The 15,853-nt window shown below is 36.9% G+C and overlaps 1 protein-coding gene across 1 annotated transcript in view; it reads right to left on the bottom strand.

Moving 5' to 3' along the window:
• Window positions 1–8,582, bottom strand: part of LOC146002607 (midasin) — a 586,494-nt gene extending 577,912 nt beyond the window's left edge. Inside the window, exons 1-5 of the mRNA XM_083140572.1 lie at window positions 8,338–8,582; window positions 4,736–4,956; window positions 4,001–4,240; window positions 1,952–2,121; window positions 116–237 (exon numbers count right to left, since the gene is read on the bottom strand). Coding sequence (XP_082996698.1) covers window positions 116–237; window positions 1,952–2,121; window positions 4,001–4,240; window positions 4,736–4,956; window positions 8,338–8,469 — 885 coding nt within the window. The 5' untranslated portion in view covers window positions 8,470–8,582. The remainder of the gene's footprint in view (window positions 1–115; window positions 238–1,951; window positions 2,122–4,000; window positions 4,241–4,735; window positions 4,957–8,337) is intronic.
• Between the last annotated feature and the right edge of the window lie 7,271 nt (window positions 8,583–15,853).

Genomic DNA, 15,853 nt, shown 5'->3' with positions numbered 1-15,853 from the left:
GATGTACATAACTTCACCATCCCAATTATTCAACACATAAGTGCAACAATGCATGTTAAAGCCAACACCATCGAGAACAAACCAATTCCTGTAATTTGCATTAGACTTTCCTTACCTGACTTTCTGCACAACTCGAACTCAGCACAGGAAGCAAAATATCAGCAACTGACACCACCTTGGCTGAGCTACTCTGATGTTTCTGTAACCATGACGACTTGCTTGGTGGATGAGATTCTCCTGCCGAAAAATAAATTTTGCAGTTCGTGAGACACAGGAAAATCAAGCCTTTACCTTATAAATATAAATGCAATAGATATGAAATGTAAAACAAGCTGAAGAAAGTTTCACATAAAAAAAAATTTAAATGATAAATGAAAACTAATGCTGTATCAAAGCATAAAACCTATAGATTCCAATGAAGTCTGTGATAATTTCTAGAAAAGATCTCCATGGTAATATGTAACTGATTCTGACATACAGTGGAACTTTGATTTTTATGTTCCCAGAGCTCACATTTCCCTGGTTTATACATTCAATATCCATAATACAAATAGATCAAAATGTTATAAAACTTTCTTGCAATATTCTTTTAAATAAAACATAAAATTTAAATTCCACCATATGTGGTTACTGCAAAGAATGGGCTGCGTTAAATGGATAAAGTAAGAAAATCAACAGTGTTGGAAAGAGTTTGTGAAAGACATGCAATGCTGGGAATGAACAAGAAAAGAAAAAAAAATGGCTGGGGGCAATGGATAAGACAGAACTGCCTAATAAAAGATGCACTGGAAGGAATGGTTAATGAGAACGGGATCTGGGGAAGAAGATTGCAATTATTAATATTTAGTTAATTGCACCCTATGCTGACATGAACCGTAAGATGCACGATTAAAAAGCCCGGAGGTTACAGTGAAACTCCATGGCACAAAAGCATTTGCACCTCCCTCTCATTGAGCAAATTGTAGTCCCAAAATTATCATCATCCTCCACTGTTCTTTCATAGTCCACATATCCTTCAGCCATACAGAAAGCAAATCTAAGATCGATTTCTGAAACTTGGTTGATGACAAGAATGAGGATGAGTGATGATATGAAATTAATGAAGGGAGAGACACAAAGAACACCACAAACACATTTCACAGGGAACTAGCAGCTTACAATGTAGTTTTTGGTTTATCACTATGTGATGTTCCTATTAAGTTTAACGGCAACTGAAGTTTAAAATTGTCACTTGGCACATGGAATGTATATGAGATGACATCACAATTCCCCTTGAACTAAACAACTTTTTGATTGCAGCACTGTTGAGCATGCTAATATTGTACTTGATAAAGTGTTTCTTTAAATACAGAAAACTATGCAGAATAGAGATGTACTGTTTGCCTTCAATGCTTCCATTCAAATTTGTCCTCGAAAAGCAAAAGAAACTGAAAATGACAGTGTACGAAAACAAAAAAAAGTTCTAAATTTATGATGCAACCAAGCCTTGATACATTGCCTTTCTCAATTCCATGAAAATCTTTTCACCGTAACATCCAGAGAGCACACATAGTTGGAAACAGGGTTGCCAAATTTAACCCCCATATTACAAATTTTCAAGGTAACCACTTAAGTGTCATAAGGACTGTAAAAGTAACATTACTTCTACTGCAATAAACGATGTAACAATTACAGCTACTTACATTTGTGGCACTGTATCTTAAAAGCACAGTTGAATATAAAGAATGTGAATTACACATGTAAACCACATTTGAGAATATTTTAAATAGTACTTGGCATGAAGAAAACATCATGAGAAGTGGTGAAACATAGCCAGAAATATAAAATATGTGGAACATAAATTACAAGCTTTCATCATCCTGAAGTCTAACAACCAAGATGCAAAATAACAACTGTCTTAAAACCTTACATTAAAAACGAATTAAAACAAAGAAAAGAAAAAAGCACAAACCTTCCCTCTGAACATTCAACAACTCAGTCTTATTTTTGGATTTCAACTTCACGTTATCATATTTTATAGTACATTCTCTTGCAGCTGCAGAAGACATGTATTTCCCTACAAGACTCTGTCTCTGGAAGTCAGACATGGAAGTTACTGTAGCTATGCACTGGCAGGCAACCCTTTAAAAGAAATTACAGATTAAAACTCTAACACAATTAATGTAAGAAAACTACATACGCATATTGGAACTACAATTTTGTTACATCGAACTTCATGACTGTAACCATTATGTACACTAGGATAAGAGGTAGGCATTAGAATTAATTGGAATAGGGATAACACACATATTGCAGATATTATATTTTAGGGATGAACAGATATAAAATTTACCGATACTAATACAGGGTGGCCACTGTAGTACCATGATAAAATTCAAGTATAATTCACGGTTTTCAAGCCAAACTTTCCAAAAATTCAAGGGTCCAAGCATATGTTTTTTCTCTATTTCAACCTTACATATTACCGCCTCTCACCACCCACACACACACAAATATATTAACAATATAAAGGGTCTGTGTGATTCCAGTGTATCCAAAACTTCTAATTCAATTAAACGACATATATACTATTGAAAATATTTAATTTAAGGCGAGGAGTTTACATTTAAAAGTGAAGAAGTAAAGTGCTCCCCTGTGCTTAGCACCACGCCGTGAAGGCGTATAGGGGGTGTGGGGGTAATGCCCTACACTTTCTTGATCCGGTCATGAGTGGGGGTGATGTGATCAGCATCATGCCCCTAACCGCCTTTACCCCCCAGGGTTTCCCCCAGGTACCCATGTTATTCGACGCTGGGTGGGCGCCGGGGCCGCTTCCAACGTTAGAAAAGTTCCCGGATTTGAACCGGCCGGGGATCGAACCCAGGACCTTGAGCATGGTAGTCAGACGCGTTACCGACTGAGCCTGCCACTCAGAATCTAAATACTTTTACAAACAAAAGTTACAAATATTGCAGGACATAGTCTACTAATCTACGAAAAATTATTAATTGTGAAAGAATTTTAAACTCAAATTTACTTAATCAACTTCAAGATATCTTATCTTGCAACAATCTTCTCCCTTTCAGATAGATTGTTGTGCAAAGGACACTAACAAAGTAAACAGACTGAGAGAATTCTGTTTTTATTTTCCACGCAGCTTCCTTTTTTCTTCCTCAGTAAAAATGAAAGCTAAGCTGTGAAAAACTTGCCTCGGGACATTTTGTAAATATATGAATTCTTTGTATTAATTAAAGTTGCAATTTTTCACGTCTACGGAGAAAAATTCAAGCAGGATTCACGCATAATTCCTGGAATTCAAGAAACTGCCGGTGAGTAGTCACCCTGTGGTAACCGATATTCTACCGATCCGATATAAAATTCCAAATGGTTCCTAAGAACCCGAATGGATTATTGACCTTAATAAATGTGTGTTGGGACTACAGTGCAAAAGAAGTTGCATATTTAGACATTTACCTTTTCAAAAAGTAGGGCATGGAGATTTTCCAAACATTATAACAAAATGGCAGAATTGTGCACTAAATTTTAAGATATTTATAGATATATATATCGGATCGGTAAAATGATTGCTAATTTTACCGATAAACATATGTCTATATCGGCAGATACTAATCAAGTTCTAATTAATCCATCCCTATTATATTTACTTTCACAGATATGTACTTACAAATACAATGGATAGAAACACATGTTTCTCAAATACATCAATTCCAAAGAATAAAGGCACTCACATTTTCGAAAGTATAACACAATGATCACATGTAAAACTTGATTCATATCTTACAGATCAATAAATGCTAACTCAAACGAACCTGAATTATCAAAATATACATGAATAAAACTTCCCTACAGTTATCCCATTCAGAACATATATATCCTATGGAATAATATACACACACATTTGAAAAAAATTAAAAGAATATTCAAAATCCTTATTGGTTATCTCAATGTGTTATTGGTTTGTTTAGAAAGAAGGGTTAAAATTAGAGGAATGAAAACTCACCAGCAAACCATTTTTTTCCTATGTTGGAGGTAACCTAAAAATAGAGTCCAATCCCAGCAATCGCGGAAGTAGCTGGGTGATGCTTGCAGAAAATTATCACAGGCTATTACCAATTCTAGATCCAATAAGTCAATATCCCAACTTCCTTGTAAACGTCGCTTCTTTGGCGAAGGCTCTAATTCGACATTCCTCAGACGTTCGAAGGGAGAAGGATTGTTTTGGAAGTACTGAAATGAGTACCTGGCGAAAGTATAAACATCTTGTTAAAAAACATTTCACATAAACCAGAGTAAATTTTCAATGTCAAATTCAAAATCATACTGTGTATTTCTGAGCAGTAGAACTTCTAAACTAAAATATACACTTATAAAACTATTTGTTAAAATTCTATCATTAGCTCATAGTTTTCTGTGCAATGTGCCAAAAAGCTGCATTTCCGCAGTGTAAATAATCACAAGAACTATGAAATATTTGCTAATTTGTTAGGTTTTTTCTTCATAAACTCTGCAATAATATTGTGACAAAAGTGGGTTTCCCTATTAAATTACTTCTACTTTTCTAATTTTAGCAGAGAGGATAACGATAATTCCTACAGGTTGCATTAACTATTTGTGCATCAATATAAGCATATCCCTACACTGACAACACCATTAATAATTTCTACAACTATAAATTACTATAGATAACAGTTTTTCTAAAAAGTCTCAGCATGCAGCACATGCACACACAACCTACCTGACTGCATCAGGATGAATAAGAACAAGTTTCCCCAGAGCAACACACAGGAGTTCATGCTGGTAGGTATTGTTAATCCTTGTATTAGGATCTGCTGCTGTTGTCAATAACAGTAGAACAAACTTGGGGAAGCATTCTGACACTGCAATGGTGAGCTTTGGATGCAATATGAGCTCTGCTAGATCTTGAAACAATTTTTGGATGTGAACATCTGTCCATTCCTAAAATTTTAAGAAAAAAATGTAGAAGTTGTAATGAAAAATTAATCACATATTTCAAAAACATGTCCATCACACCAAAAAAAAAAGTTTCAATATTACAATATTTATCTGAAAATCATGCTGAGGTTACATGGTAGTACAAATGAAGTACATTCGAATCTTGGTACAGTCAAGGACACTGCCGGCTTGTAATGAATACATTAAAATCAATGTATTCATTACAATCCGGCAGTGTCCGTGACTGTACATGTGGGCTGTAACATATGTAGCTATAATAAATATGCAAATACACATTTTGTGATTTAAACCAAACAATCCGAATGATGACTAGCTCAAATGATTGTCATGTCATTCTTGAATGAATCATTAAAAAGTAACTGGTAGTAATGAAGACTGTGTTCTAAAAATTTGCAAGTGCATCTAACAAGAAGGCAGTGGTAGCTAGTGGTGACTTCCTTTTGGTTGCCCAATAAATATTACACGGCCATGGCTTGATGCATCTCTTACTGCAGTTACACATACATAATTATAATTGGGACGATTACTATAATCATTCAACATCACTGAATTAAAACACATGGGCGAGTTGGACGGTGGGGCAGTATCCTTTGTTGGAAATATTTTTTTGGTTTCAGCGTTGTCAAGTTGGTAATTTTGTAGCAAGCTAAACACATTTATAAAATATCATGACTAAAAATACAGAAGAATCAATATTGAATTCAAGCTCTTGGTCAGTTCCGTAATAAAAATTGATCATGAAATTACGTACTCAATGATGGGCATTAGATATTTAGTAGTGGTAATCTCAATTGTGTTGTATTCAAAGAGTCCCGGACTAATTAGGTGTTAACCTAATTCCTCCAGGTACCTGAGAAGCAAGTTAATGAGCAATTCTTATGATTTCACAAATGTAAAAGTAATTTAGCAAAGTAGCTTTGGATTCTATTTTAATGGGGTCGTAAACAATCTGATTTTGCCCACCTGCCCAAAAAAAAATATATGGTAAAGTTCAATTCAGATCTCCAAATTTAAGTCTCAGACGAGATTTCTGGGGGTGGGTGTCAAAATCTGTTAAGATCACAAAGTGGACTTGGCTTTTCTTTCTGTCAAGATACAAATTTAAATCGGTAATTTTTCAGCAATTATTAAAAATGGAACAAGTTTACAATACCGGACCACTCTCCAATTTCTATGAAATTTCGCCTACTCACTAATTGTGAACTCCTAATCACGAATCTGCATGTAATAATTGGCGGTCAAGTATGGAAATCGAGAAAAAGACGAAATAAACTATGTTTTCTTAACACACCATAACCCAACCATAAGAACAATAGCTCCACGGAAGACGCCATTTTCCCAACATGAAGAAATCAACAGGCAAGACAAGGTATAGTTCTTCTTCTTCTTCTTCTTCTCTTCCATTCCCTTATGCCGTTAAGCGTCGGGTACCTCGTTCTGTCCATCTCATCCACTCCGTCCGATCTCGACTCATTCTTCTCATTTCGTTCTTAGTTTTTCCATATTTTAATCCTATCTTTTCTATTCTATCTTCCCATGTAGTTCTCTTAGCTAAAATATTATTTTTTCTTTGTATTTATGCTAATGGAACCTAACCTAACCTGGTAGACATTCCTCGTCTGACGTCAGCAAGATTGTTGTGCATAAAGAAAGACCATTAACGAATTGTGAAAGAAAGTTGGTTCCGAATTGCTGTGTATGGACAATCACTGTGGTAAATTGCAAGGTTATTTTACAAGTTCTACACGTAAATGTACAATTTTAACAAGTGACCGCCAAATATGAACTACAGATATGTCTTCAGGACACCAAAATTAGTTAGTAGGCGAAATTGTATGGAAATTGGAGAGTGGTCCGGTATTGTAAACTCATGCCTTAAAAATATAATTTGTTCAAATTTCTCTTTTCTAAAGTTGAGCAACATAAAATGAAGTGTGGACCCCATTTACCATTTAAAATTGTCGAGATACCCCCCCACACACACACAAAACCCCTTTTCTAGAAGCCACAAAGGTACACACACTATATGTACGTACGTATGTGTGTGTGTGTGTAAGCATTATCTCATGCGGTCTCTAGACAGTCAATAGAATTTCCCCCCCTCTAGAAATTTCTTAAAATACCACCACGGTAACAGTAGTATAAGCCGGAGACGGATTTCTTAAAATTTACAGGAGAAAAGACGAGAAAGTACTTACGGAATTGCATTCTTGAGGACTTTCTGAAGCCGGGGAAATTGTTTTTTCGAATCGTGCAACTTATTTGGACTGTAAGTAAGGTATTTTTCGTCATTCATGCATCTCCGTTGTACGATAGCTCGTGCCGCCATTACCGTCGACTACGTGAATCAAATGTTCCGTGCGTTCGGTTATGTAACCCCCTCACAGTGTAGCAACCACGCGGAAGTTTGACAAGATGACGTGTGAGCGGTTTTTTTTCCAATGTAAGGTAAGACTCTAGTTTACGTCCTTTTCCTAAGGAATACGTGTCATATATCGTTGGAAAGCTTATTTTATAAGGAATTCAACAACGTAAATCCCAAAGCGAGCAAAAATTTCCTGAAGGAGTAAATCGAGAAAAACCGATGTTGTCCGAATATGCGCAATTGAACGTACTGAGGATTTTTTTAGATGATGAAGCACATATTTAGGGGTGACATGAGTGCTAATGGAACCTAACCTAACAGGCCTAACCTAACCTCGTACGCATACCTCGACCCCGTGAATGGATAGTGGGGCTATCGTGAACAGAAAGTGTAAAAAGAAGAACGTACTTATCCGAAGAGATGCCGTGTGCCGCACCACGAACGCAAAGAAGCAATCACCATGCAGATAAGGACGTAAATTAGAGTCTAGCCTCAATTTTCGCTTAAAAACCTTTTGTGAATAGTTTGTGCGGCATTTATCGGTTCGTAAGTTTTGAAACACTGCACATCAGCTGACGATACTGCATATCAGCTGACGATAGACAACGTGAGTCAAAATTTGCCCGCCGAATTAGCAACGACCAATAAATGATTATAATGTTAAAAATAACGCATTTTTCATGAAAAAAAAAATTCCAGCTTGAAAAATCTTCCGCTATGCATATGAGGTAAGTAGCAATGATTTTTATTTGAAAAACGAGTTTAATGTGTCTCCGGCTTATACTACTGTTACCAATACCACACTGCCCTTACACACACCCCAAATGGAAAATTCCGGATAAACCTCTGACGTTAACCATTCCGCAAAGGACTTCGGTTTTAGGTAATTCATAAGTGTTGGACGTATACGTTCGTTGGTGATAACGATTTAAAGTTTTGTCTTTATAAAAAAAACAATTCTTGATCTCTTATCGATTTCTTAAAAACATATACATCACCTGTTTGTTTAAGTACTTGGCACACGTGCTTTCAACTACAGCTCCAATCGTATGGTAAGATTTATACAATTCACTTAGACCCTGTCTAAGAATCAAAGAATTATCCTGACAATCACTCTCCATTATTAACATATATGTATCTGGTTGTACATGTCACGTAATCCAATCTGTAATAACTTGCACAACAGAATTGTAATTTGTTCTAGCACTTCAACCATGCAGGAACATGTTCGGACACATGTGTGACTTGTACGCAGACCACAGGCGGAAAACAAATACAAACCGAGACCGCACTCACAGACTCACAGAACTAGCTAGTTCTTCTTTTTCTGCCCCACGCCGCTTTCTGCAGTCTCGATTGAAATTACCACCTGAGCGCTAGTGTCGCTTCCAATATGGCCGCTCTACGTAGCAAATCTTAGGGCCGTATTCATAGTTAAATCTCAAGACACTGTGTAAGAGATTCTTAGCCAAGACGATCTTGGGAAGGTAATCTCGTCTTGAGACAGTGTCGTTTCATAGTCGTATCTTGAGAAACTCTTGGCTAAGAGCCTCTCTTCCCAAGGAAAGAAACTTTCTCTTCGCCAAGACGACGATCCTGAGAGATACGATTGCCTGAAGTGATACCAACTTAAAAGAACTGCAAGAGAAATTGTCAAAAGAAACAACAAAACACATTTTGAAATACATTTATAAATTACGTGAAGTTATGAACAGAGTCGTAAAAGTACATTTATTTCGATAAGTGATGATTTTGTTACTGAAGATGAATTACTTTCCTGGCTGTGTATGCTTTTCTTGGGTTAGCGATAGGGTTGTATGTTGGTAGTAAAACAAAAGAAAATCACGCAGCGGTGTGCAGTCAAGACGTAAATTCACAGCAGGCGCTTTGCTGTAGCTTCATGTTTTGTTGTTCATATACGTTGATGAAAGAGAAACAAGAACAACAAAATAATTATCTACTCACGGATTAAAACTTATAGATACTCGAGTTTGGATTCAAATTAAAAATTAACCAGTAATTAGTCTACATACAAGGTGGTTATAATTAAAGTGACGGTGTTCAGAGTGGTACAGCACGGGCTGTAATGAGAGTAGCAGTCTGAAACTTCGTAGATATGCTAATGAAGCAATGCGCTCGCGAATTATGCAAAAAAAAAAAAAAAGTTCCAATTCTCGCCACCAGGGTAAAAAGTGGCGCTGTAAGCAGTCAAAACGTGGTATAGTTACAGGAAAAAGGCAGGAAAGATCAAACACATGAGAACAATGGCTCTGGCAATATTATTAGGAACTATGGTTACAAGAACTGTTCAATATGGCCTCCCAATTCAGCAACATGCTGCATTCGTAACACGGCATGGTCGACGGTTGCTCGCAGCATGTCTGGTGAAATCTGAGCGACATGTCGTTGTATGCTAGCCTTCAGATCAGGCAGAGACCGGACATGTCCCTGATAGACACGATCTTTTAAATATCCCCACAGCCAGAAGTCACATGGATTAAGGTCGGGGGATCTGGAAGGCCAATCATCTGGAAACTGCCTAGAGATGATGCGGTCATTTGTGAAGGTTTCTCGCAGCAAATCTTTCACGTGGCGAGCGACATGTGGTGTTGCCCCATCTTGCATGAAAATGGTGGTGTGTTCACAGTTACGTTCTTGCAAAGCTGGAATCACGTGTTGCACAAGGAGGTCCCTATAACGTGCAGATGTCACTGTACACCTAACAGGCCCTCCAGGTGTCATCTCCTCAAAGAAAAACGGACCAAGAATGAAGGAGCTAGTGAACCCACACCATGCAGTCACGTAAACTGAGTGCAATGGTTGTTCCTGCACAACATGTGGACGAGTGGAACCCCATATGCGACAGTTCTGAGTATTCACTGTACCGACCAGAGTAAAATGCGCCTCGTCAGTCCACAGAATATTCCCCGGCCACATGTCATCCACTTCCATGCGTGCCAAAAACCGATGGGCAAACTCACGGCGTTGTGGAATATCTTGGTGCACAATTTGAATCTTGTAGGGATACCAGTGTAAAATGCACCGCAATACCTTGCGAAATGTTGACCAGGGGAGTGACAATTCACGTGCCACAGCTCTAGCACTGTTGAGTGCTAGATGAGTTGAGGCATGTGCTGCACGGTCAGCTACAGCTACAGCAACTTCGTCCACAACTTCCACGGGGATGGGCCGCCTTCCTCTCCCTGGTGCAACACCCAATTCACCTGTCTCCTCGAATTTCTTCATCATCTTCTTCAGCCCATTAATTGACATGGGTCCTCTTCTCAGCCCTTTCTGTTGGCGATATTTCCGCAGTGCAGCGTTACTATTGCTCCCATTCTGGTAAAACAACTTCACTAGCAGTGCACGGTCTTTCTTCGCAATAGCCATTGCTTTTAACACGGTAAAAATCAAACTTTTAATGTTCGGCGAACATTCACATCACTAAAGGAAAAAAAAAGCAACAAGCGTCACCAACAACAACCAGGGAGCTCACACAATGGTTAGGCAATGTCACCGACTTTGACGTCAGAGTTACGGAAAATTCCACGTTTTGACTGCTTACAGCGCCATTTTTTACCCTGGTGGCGAGAATTGGAACTATTTTTTTTTTTTTTTTTTGCATAATTCGCGAGCGCATTGCTTCATTATCATATCTACGAAGTTTCAGACTGCTACTCTCATTACAGCCCGTGCTGTACCACTCTGAACACCGTCACTTTAATTATAACCACCTGGTAGAAACGACTTACATCAAAACTCAGCGTACTCAATTCTGCGTTAATCTATGCTACGCAATTTTTTTTGTCTTGAGAAAAAAGTGTGCCCCCCCCCTTCTTTTTGCATACGATCGCTCTCTTTGAAATTCTATAAAAAAGAAATGGGTGGTCCGATTCTAATGAAATTTTATTACGGTGCAACCAGGAAGGTTTTAAACAATTCTTAATTTTCAGATTTTTAAAATTTGTCAAAAAACTATTCTTATCAATTTTTGCGAAACTACATCTCTTATAGTATTGTAGTCCTACAAACACAATTTTGGTCTTGCTTTGAAGGTCTTTGCATCTGTTTTTCAAATCCATTATCATTGTCAATTCACATTGCAAAACAGATTTGTAATCAACGGAGTACAGGGTGTCTACCAAAATAACAAATCCAAAATTCTTGATCTTTCTTCCCTTTTTCTTAACCTTATTTAATTGCTCACTACTTAGGCATAGTTGCAAATTTAGATATTTTATTCAGTGAAAAACCCTTACCAGAAGGCCAGTGAAGATGAAAACTGAAGCTGTGCTTCACTTGCTTTAATTATTAATGCATGTAAAAATTAATGCTCCAGATATCATCTTAGATGGGGAATGGCCACATTACGTTATGTAATATTTTTACAAAACTTTATGCATACAAAAATGTAATTCTTAAGAACCAAAGTAAACAAATTTTAAACACAACTCAATATAATTTAAATTTCCAAATATTCAATATTATCAAATCCCAGGACAGGTATATAACAATTTAACTCGCTACACTGTAAAAAAAAATAGCAAGCATTCTTGACCACAAGCATGATTTCTTGACTTTCTTGACTGGTAGTCAGCCTGGAGTAAATATGTACATGGAATGTGTCCAACACTGTTAGCAATAAGAACCTGCAGTTTCTATGGTTCAGCGGACATCGCTGCATTGAGATGTGCAAGAACCATTTCAATTCAACTTTTTTTGGGACACAAATTTGATATATTATACATTAGAAAAATCAATTCATTTGTGAATATATATCCATAAGCATAAGATAAAAAAAAAGTTTTAGTTGAACAAAATGGGCATTTACAGCTGCAGGCATGCATTTGAGGAATCTTATGAACTTGAAGGTTACCAAACTTACCACTCTTTCACTGTAGCGTCAATCTGTTTGAACATAATTTCCTTACATCAGTCTAATACTGGGATGCTTCTCCATTTTCTACCCAAGTATCAATTTGCAACAAATGAGAAAGGGCTATCTAGTCCAAACTTACCTGCACATTGTCATGTTCTTTACAGAAAACCATAGAACATATGTTGTTCACTTTGTTAATATTTACAATTTTTTTCCTGAAATCTACTTGATGTCCTCTTTCCACATACATAAAATAGAAGAAATCAGGAAAGAAACTAAAAACTTCAGTAAATATCTGATATTCCCCGAACACCTATAACTTCTTCGTTTTGTCAATTTTTGACATTTGTATTTACCTATCTGCTTTGCGGAACATTCTTTAATTCATTCACGTTTTTTTGATCAAAGTAATTATAATTTTTTTTAATAAAAGTGTTTTTGTAACTGAAGAACGTACGTTTCCGCAAATGGTTCGTGGGGCTATGCGAGAATGGTGTGTGGGGCTACGCATATTTCTTTCGAAACCAATTTTTAACTATTGTAACCTAAACGTGACCCTACCTAAACTAACCTAACCTTACCGGGAATCGTTCATGGGGCTATGTGTCAATGGTTGAATTTCCGCTATGAAACATTCCCACATCACACAAAACACCTTCCAGATGTTAAACAATGCTACAGGAACTTATTACCGTTAAGTAGTTTCTTCTGTAAAAATGAAAAAATCTGTCCGGGGAATATCAGATTAGTACCAAAACTACTTCTATGGATTCGAAATCCCAAGCGGAATACTCATAATGAATTTCCACAATGTGCATATAAATTGTTCACTTCTATTCTCAAGAGTATAAGCGAAATGCAATGACATAATTCGACACAAGTACAAGTAAAATTCATCAACAAAGAAAGCGTAATATCTAGAAGTTGGAATTTCAAATGGGTGGTTACAATACACGTGAACAAGATATGCGGAGGGATTATAGCCTGGCATTTATGCACAAAATTAGTGTATAGCAAAGGACATCAAATATTCAGAATATGTTAAGAGCTAAACTTTTGACAGAAGACAAAATACATCTACTGTCATTTAATGAATATCTGAGATGTATCAAAGTTTAATGCAAAAGTGTATAACAATACACTGGTGTGTTTTTTTATTCCATCATAAAACAAGATTATGGGATTCTCACATATGAGGAGATGCACAAACTAATTTATCCCACTCCCTAATCACAGCCTCTCTGCCTTTGCTCATTTACGCTGTACCATAGGCTATAGAAACAAAGTGAGAGTCCATGGTCACAATAAAATGTTCCAGCGAGCTATGATCAATTGAAGGGCTTGGGTGGAAAACATGGTGACATTTTGGTATTTTTGAGTTACAAAGTAAAATGTGCCATCCTTCAATTTTAGAGTGAAATTGCCATGTCATACAATTTGCATTGGACTCGGTGAAGCCTTCTGAAATTGGTAAACACAACATATCTACAGTATAGCTTCTAATAATATTTTTTTTATAATGAACTCGGAAATGACCAAGGTGTCACTTAGCATGTTTTACACACAGAGACCTTCAATTGCTTCCTATGAACATTTCTCTTGCATAAGTTACTCATTATTTTTCAAATCGTATAAGGAGTATATATTTTTTTTACCCAGTCAATTAGATTGATTGATTGATTGATTTAGTTTATTTTACTTCGCGTTTTGTGCCTCTTGGCTAATTTGCGAAGATGGGGATGAGTGATGAAATTGATGAATGGACATTCACAAACAACCAAGCCCGACCGGGATTCGAACCCGGGACCCTTGGCGTCGCAGCGCGATGTGCTAACCACTCGGCCACAGGGTCGGGCCCAGTCAATTAGAATAACATTAGCTTGATGGTACACTATCATCAGTCCTTTTCCCATTAATGAATGATATCAAGAGAATTTGATGCACTTACTTACCTGAGTAACTCTCAACTGTACCAGGCTATACTGAATAGTTGAAAGCATATAATTCTTGTTGTAAATAATTTTTGGTGTGATACCACAGATTTTTATGTTACTTTTTTATCGATTGTCTGTGCATGTGTGCACATGGTGCATACATACTCCCTCCCATGGCTTCCAAGAATATCCACATGTTACAAATTCATAAAATTGATTGATTGATTTCGTTTACTTTACTTCGCGTTTTGTGCCTCTTGGCTAATTTGCGAAGATGGGGATGAGTGATGAAATTGATGAATGGACATTCACAAACAACCGAGCCCGAGCGGGATTCGAACCCGGGACCCTTGGCGTCGCAGCGCAATGTGCTAACCACTCAGCCACAGGGTCCGGCACAAATTCATAAAAGAAACAAAGGAATTAAGATAGTTAACTTTCCTAGACACATGGACATCACTGAGAAGTTAATTTTACTAGACACATGGACATCACTGAGAAACATTAAACTATGTAATAAATAAAAATAAAAACTAATTTACAGGTAAAGCACTAATTTAATTTTGAGAATAATCTTGTTCACTGGTCATACATAAAGGAAGGTCACATTTCATTATTTTCTTTGACTCTAAAAAAAAGGGGAAAGAACATAAGTTAAATGAAATTATGTTGTCCATGTATACAAAATACACATGTTTTTGGTGACATTAAAACCATGTAGTAAAATGCATGGTTTTAAGGAAAATACAGTTTTGCAGGATAACTTTTTGATATTCTTAGTATCAATCAATAGTATCAATGCACACAGCACTTGGATGAATACGAATTTAACGTCATGGAAAATACTAAAACAGCGTTCACAATAAAAATCAAACGAAGAGATACCCAGGTGGCATCTCGTAAAACTAGGATTCCTACCACTATAATTCAGTCACACACACATGCTGACGCAGAAAATTGTGTGCGAGAGAAAAAGAGAAACATTGAAAACTGAGTGAATAGTCTTTGACAAAGTATAAGCTGACCACATTGTTATATTCATATGAACAGTCTATTCACAAGAAGCTCCTTTGCAGCTCACCATTGTTAAGATGCACACGTGTAGGCTCTATTTCTAGACATGATATCTGAGGTTCCTTGAAAATTTCAACATCGCCACTGTATATGATACCCATATTGTGGAAAACTGTACACGCGATAACAATGTCTCGAACTGTTTCCAAGTCTTCTGAACAAACGTGGAAAACGTCGCTTCCATATCTTAAAGGTACTCTCCACAACAATCCTCTGCTGAGCATGGGCATAGTTGTACCTCTTTCAGGATCAGTTGGTGGGTCTTGGAATGGACTGTAGAGGTATGGTCGAGCTGAGCTGAATATCCCTTGCCATGAAGAATTGCATCTTGTCCTTTGGAATATCGAATTATCATAAATACTTCCTGCCCATCTAGCCACGAAGTCAAGAACTCCCTTTTGGGACCTGCACTACCTGAAAAAATAACAACAAAATAGCCTTAAGACTGATCTCACAATTTAAAATAAGAACATGGAAAGTTGTAAAGAAAATTCATTCCACATAAATTAATGCCTAACCACAAATTAACCCAATACACATACCTGATTATTAAAATGTCCATATCTTGTGCATTTTGAAATACAGAAAATGCTCATTTCTGAAGTTAATAACATGAAAATAACTGTG

This window comes from Lepisma saccharinum, chromosome 18, assembly GCF_977018435.1.
Source record: "Lepisma saccharinum chromosome 18, izLepSacc3.1, whole genome shotgun sequence".
Lineage (NCBI taxonomy): Eukaryota > Metazoa > Arthropoda > Insecta > Zygentoma > Lepismatidae > Lepisma > Lepisma saccharinum.
This window is presented reverse-complemented; position numbering and strand designations above follow the sequence as displayed.